The 7351-nt window shown below is 19.5% G+C and overlaps 1 protein-coding gene across 1 annotated transcript; it reads left to right on the plus strand.

Moving 5' to 3' along the window:
- Positions 1 to 354: 354 nt before the first annotated feature.
- Positions 355 to 1474, plus strand: PGO_003530 (variable surface protein; the record flags this gene model as incomplete). Its single annotated transcript, XM_028691327.1, has 3 exons — positions 355 to 369; positions 496 to 1206; positions 1319 to 1474. The coding sequence occupies 3 exons, from the start codon at positions 355 to 357 to the stop codon at positions 1472 to 1474; spliced, it is 882 nt and encodes a 293-aa protein (XP_028547128.1).
- Positions 1475 to 7351: the final 5877 nt, after the last annotated feature.

Consider the following 7351-nt stretch of genomic DNA (forward strand, 5'->3'; position numbering starts at 1 on the left):
TTTTTTATTGTTTATATTATATGTAAAATTATAAAATTTTTATAATTTAGACAAATATTTTCCTCTGTCAACCTATTTCCTTTTTTTATTTTATTCTAGTTCTTTTGAATAATCTTTATATATTTTTCTGTTTATAATTAAAAAATATGTTATATATTATAATTATTACTATTTTTTTCTTATGTTTAAAATTTATCTGTCAAGGTATAAGTTCATTTATTAGATCAATTCTATACTTAAGAAAAAACGAAAAAAATTTTCTACTTCAGTCTTTGTGTTATCATGTTAAAGAACACTATAGTCTTTTACATGTTTTATCCAGATATTGTGTAAAAAAATATAATCAAATAAAAAATGACTAATGAAATTGTACAACTTTATATAATACAAATTACTTATTATCATATTTATATATATAATTTTTTAATAAAGCTAATAAAAAATTTTTAGTAAATTATAATTTTTGTCATACTATATATTTTTATTTCTTTATAGTATAAAATTGCAAAAGAATTTCTTAAATATGAAAACATTATGAATAATTCCGATAGTACAGGTAGTAGTCTAAATGAGGATAATTTTATAGGTATTACTAATGAAAATTTTCCAGGTTTTAGTAATAATGTTAAAACCATATGCAATAAATTTGATAAATATACAACTACTATACAAACTTCTCATTATACAACCATGCTTAACAATTCCAGTTGCTTATATTTGTATTATTGGATATATTATTATAATAATAATAATCAAAGGAATATTGAAGAAGTTAAAAAGCTTTATGGTGAATTGATCAATGCTGATTCTACAAGCCATAAGGAGATATGCAAAAATTATGTTGTCACTACTATTACAGAAGATATAATGTTAAAGCTCAAACATTTGCATGACATGTACACTAAACTTAATAGTATACAGAATAATAGTAGTTTTCAATGCCGAGATAAATGTAAATGTGCTAATGAGTGCGCTCAACTATATATGGAATACAAGAATCCATGTGAATCCAATAGTTACTCTGATTTTTGTAATGAATTAATAAATGTTAGGGAAACATATAATACACTAAATAAAACTCAATGTTTCGACCAATTAACATATAAAATGTTACCTTTGTTCCAAAAAAGTAATATGGCAGTTTCTATTGTAATTACAATTATTGTGATATTTTTAATAACATTAACCTTATTTATTATGCATAAAGTAATTATTATAATATGTATACATACTTGTTCAATAAATAAATTTGCTACATAATTATAAATATAAATTTAATATAATATTAATTTAAAATATAATTTTTTTTATTAAATAGTTTACCCCATATAATTCATGCTTTCAAGGAACTTTAAGAAGAAAAAGAAATAAGTGGAATAATATAGATAAAGATTATAATATATTCCAATCGTACAAAAATGTGAGCAGTCCTGCTATGAAGAGTAGACACCATATTTTATATCATAAATTTTAATTCTTCCATTATATACATTAAACATTGTAATTATTTGATTAAACCAAAATAAATAGTATTAAACAATAAATATGCGAAAATCCTCTTATAATGTATTCGTATAAACGTATACCAGTAATTTTAGTAAAAACCTTATATTAATTTTTCTATATAGAATTTAAAATTTTCAAAATAAATAATTTAATAATATCTAAAATATATCTCTTTCTTCAATGAACTACGTATAAGAACAAAATAAGTGACATCAGGTCCCCTTTTAATATACAGTACATTGCGTGCTTAGTTAGACCATAAGTTATAAAACACTAAAATATAAACAAAATGATAATACAAAATATATATTTATATAGTACTACACACGAAATTTATAGATTAGTATTATAATGCAATAAAGAAAAAGTGATTAATTTCTATATATATCATGTAAATACATAATATATAACTATTGAAATGCTTCATATATTTATTATGCATATTTATGATTAATTTTGCGTATGTTTTTTTAATAATCATTAGTATATATTTTAATAATAAGAATTTTTTGTGTTTCTATATTTTTTTTTAATAATTAAGATATGCTTACTTCATTTATGTTTATTAGTACCATAAATGAAATATTAAAACATATAATATGTTGGTTATATTGTGCATAATTGAATCATAACTTTTTTTTGTGCATTAGATCATGTGAATCCTTATTATAATTTGTATACTTCTATAAATTGTTAATTTCAAGTATCAGATCTGTAAAAATGGTTAAAAAAACTGAAATATTTTGTTTTTTTTAACGAAGGAATAAATATTAAATATATAAAATAATAAAAGACCATGAACATTATTTGAATTATATAATATTTTGTACATGCAAAATTTTATATTTATTATTTATTTTTAAATATTTTTTTAATTTCAAATACTAATACACTAATGAATTATATAAATGCTTAAAACTGTTAGCTCTTCCACTCTTATTAATAATTAAATTATATTATATATATTTTTTATTTTAAAACAATGCTTTAACATCACATAAACATGTGGACAGAGACTACTGTTTTTTCTTAGTACATTATTTTCTCCATAACGTAATAAATTATTTCTTAGTATTTTCTTATATTGTCACATTAAGATCCATGATTTTCTTGCAATCTCTATATACATATATATTTTGAAATTATAGTTTGTCTCTAGTTCTCTTTAAAATAAGTATTTAATATAATAATTATATATATAATGCTTACAAAAATTTTAGTATTATTTTATATAAAAGATATATTTTAAGTAAAAATTTTATTTTAATAAGAATAATACAATTATATATTCAATAAATAATATATATTCTCATTATAATGAATGTATAAATTACAATTAATAATTCCCAGAATATATTGACATATTAAGGATTATTGTTTTTCAATCCCTTATAAAAATAATATAATTCTTTATTTTCCTTATTCTGTTTTTTTACATAACAAATGCAATCAAAATTTTATATGTTATTAAAGGAAAATAAATAATAATTATACCCAAATCTTCATATAAAATATAAATTTTAATAATAATATAAAGTTCAAACAAGTTTTTAGATATACGAAATATACATGACGACATTTAACTATTAATATAATATACTGCAACAATGTTTTTCCCATGAGCAAATAATATTTCCTCATTATATTATATCTTATTTTTATTCACAATATAGATGATAATAAATGATTATGAATAAAAAAAATGTTTCATCTTTTTATAATATTATAATTTATTTATTTTTTATATAATTAAAAAATAATATATCTAAAATATAATTCCATTGAAAATTTTTATTTTAAATCAGGAATATCTATAAGGCATTCTAATGATTTACTTGACGAAAACATATTGTCCTCATATAAATAAACCATCATTTCTGGTGAATATAATATAATAAATATTTAGATTAATCTATAAGAACTATAAAAATATGTATATACTATGAAAAAATTTATATTATTTCTATTAAAATTAATACATAATGCTGCCAATTTTTTACATAATTTGCGAATTTATAAGTATTGTAATACCCATATATTAATAAAGTTTAATATTTCTTAAATGTGTTATATATTAAAATAAATAACATACATGTATTGTTTATAATATACTAGTAGGTGGTTTTCATCGCACGAGCATTGAGAAAAATGTTAGAAATAAAAAAAAAATATTATTAGGTAATATAAAAATATTAAAATCAAAAAACGAATAAATAATCTTAATACAACATTTTATGATGTATACATATATAAATAATTTATATAATGTGAATATGTACTATTCATAAATCCTTCTTATGTAAAAAAAAAAATTTCATAAATTTTTACGTATTATATTGTTTATAGCACTCAACATTATGTATATTAAGGGCAGGTTGAATAATATATACACTTTAGATATATAAATTAAAATTGTATAATATTCATAAAAGGAAAAAATTTATATTTCCATTTTATAATAAACATAGAATAACTGCAAAATTGAATTCATATATTGTCCTTAATAAAAAACTATTCACATATATCCATATAACATAATGTTGATAATTTTATACACTGAACCATATAAAAATTATGTTTAGAAGAAAAAAATATATATATTAATTTAAGGCACAATGAACTTGAAGTAAACTTCTACTATGAATACTAACAATGAATCCTAATATATGATCCATATATTCTTGCATTGTACATTCAGATATTTACTATTTTATTTATATATATTTCAGAAATGTATATGCTTATATTAAAATTTTCATGACCTAAACATTAATATATTATATTACAAAAAATACTATTAATTCTTATTTTAGCATATTATACAAATAATAGCTATATAATGTAAATTAATTGTAAATGTATGGAAAAAAGAATTTTATGCAAAAAATAGGATTTCTGTGCTATATTCTATGTTTATTTATATAATAAGTGAATATATTTATCCAACATATATGTGCATAATGTGTTGAATAATATCAAAACGATAATAATTAAATATATATTGTTATAAGTTAAAAATAATTTAATTTATATTCTCCTTAGGTATTTTATTCAGTAGCAAGAATAAATGAATTAATATTTTTCAATATATATGAAATCATGAGATATATATTTACAATATATTAATAATAATAATAATAATATCTGCACGAATAATACCACGAGATAAATACTATAACATGGTGGACTATTTGAATAATACAATTTAAATGGTTAGTTATTATGTACTTGTTTTATATAAGTTTATATATAATTATAATAAATTTATAAATATATTAGTAATTTTTTTTTATCTAAGTTATCATTAGGCAAAATATAATGATAAAGGTAATTTTTCTTTTAGGCTTAATAATATAATGCTTATTATTTATTTATATTATTTCCTTGATATAAGTAAATGATGTAAAGCATATTGGTTTAGATATACATCTATAGTATAATGCACCATATCATTTTATTTCGTAGGAATATTTTCAATCGACGTTTTCTTCTAGTGCTTTTTATAAATTACTGGTTTCATAAGAAAAAAACATGTTATTATATACAGCAGGTAAATGTACGTACAGTATTAAAAAGATATGACGCTATTTAGCCTCACATAGACAAAATTTTAAAAGCTATATGTTACGTGCGTGAACTCATGACATCCAGAAATGTGAAGGAATATATGTATGATAATTTTTATTATTGGTTAGGAGTTTTTGTACATAGAAAGAAAAATGATTAATCGTTCCTTAATATAGTTATCCATGAATGCTGAATAGGACTAAATATTCCAGGATAATCTCCTAAATGGAGTATGATTTTTCGTTACAATAACATTGAGGTTTTTATTAAATGAAAAAATTTCACGATACTTATATGGAGCACGAATATATTAAAGAGTATCCTAGTAATACATATTATTTCTTTTAACTGGTTTTGAAATATATATCCAAGATGTTGACTCAGCTAATAATGCAATTCGTAATGAATGTACTGCTGTTGTCTCTCGAATATATTGTAATGCATATAAGGGAATGTATCCTCAAGATGATAATAAGAGTAAATATTTGGATGAAGTATAATGTGGAGAGCCTAAAAAATTATATAAGCCTCAAATCAATTCTGTCTTAGATACTTCTGAACAAAAAGTTTTAGCACCACAATGTGCTCATGTTGAAAGTATATCTATTTAAAATATCAACAAATTTTCATTCCTTTAGAGAGTATATTCATTAATTTACCTATTTTATATAAAATACAAAAAAAAAAAAAAATTCAAATAATTATTATTTGCATTTTAATATTGTGATTATATATACAATTATAAAATGAAATTTTAATAGATATTTCATATATATAATTTATTTACTAGTTTACGATAATTGGCGTAATGTTGCAAAATTTGATTAAAAATAAAGGGAACTGGTTTAGTAGAACTAATAATTATGATATTCAAAGTTTAACAGAGCATATTTTGGAAATATATGATCTAATTATAAAACTAACTCAATTAAAGTAACATATCATCCTACATAATATTTAATTATACATAATGCTAGATGATAGTGAAACGTTATAAATAACATTCTCTAAAGAAATCATTAAAATAAATTAGAATACGTAAAAGTTATCCAAAAAATATCTCCCAAAAGAAATTTTAAAGTAACATAGCTAATTTTGTTGTGCAAAAAAACTAATATATATTGAATTAATACAAATTTAATTTATATTTGTTAAGTAATATTCCTTAGTATTAAATAAATCGTTGAATAATTTCATATTTTTCTTTTTATTTTATTTTTCAATCGTAGTACTGCACTTGTGATGATATTGAGCATGAAAATATATTTTACCACCGTACTGGTTCAGAATACAATAATCGTAACACATGATCCAACAAGTAAAACTTATTTTTAGAATTTACAGTATATAACATACGTCAAACAATAACCTCTATTAAAAATTATCATTGATTTATCAGTTATATATACTTTTATTTCACAATAAAAAATGATATACATTTTTAGCAATGCTTAATTTTAATAATCAATAAAAAATCGGTACACGTTTTTGTATTTCATTTAAAATATCTAAATATTATTAATACACACATTATATATACATATTTTTTAAGCTAATATAATTATATATAATAATTTATCATACATAATGATGTCATTCCTTCACTTAATGTAAAAAAAATTAATAAGTAAATTGTTTAGACACTTATAGCAATAAGGCATTCAAAGTACAGTTCTCAAGAAAATCCATATTTTAATATAAATTAAGACAACTTAATAAAATCTTATTAATATATGCATTAAGGAATACTATATCCACATATATGATAATAACGTGGCATCTAATGTGTATGAAGTGTTAAAAAGTATTAAGTTATCTCATAAAAATTATATAGAAATATAAATATTTTAATAATGTAATAAAACAAAAAAAAAATGTAGTTAAATAACACTTTTACATATTTAATAAATAATAAATCTTAATTGGATATAGAAAATATATATGTGAATAGATATTCTCATTAAAATGAATTATATTATAATTTATGTGAGGGAATCTAATTATTACCTATTTAAGATCACGTTTTATATTACATATATAACATTGATATGATACAAAATAAAGTGTACAATATTTGTTAAAAAGTAAAATTGAAATGGTAATAACTGTACATTACATGTCAAAATATATGTAAAATAATTTAAAATATAATTAATATCAGCTATATAGGAAATTTTTATAATCATATATTCCAAGTATATATCAATATTTTAATAGGATAATATAAATTATTCATTTTTAAATAGCAATATAATTAAATTTATTTCGTTCTATATAT

Source organism: Plasmodium gonderi, assembly GCF_002157705.1.
Source record: "Plasmodium gonderi DNA, contig: Pgo-contig_465, whole genome shotgun sequence".
Classification (NCBI taxonomy): domain Eukaryota; phylum Apicomplexa; class Aconoidasida; order Haemosporida; family Plasmodiidae; genus Plasmodium; species Plasmodium gonderi.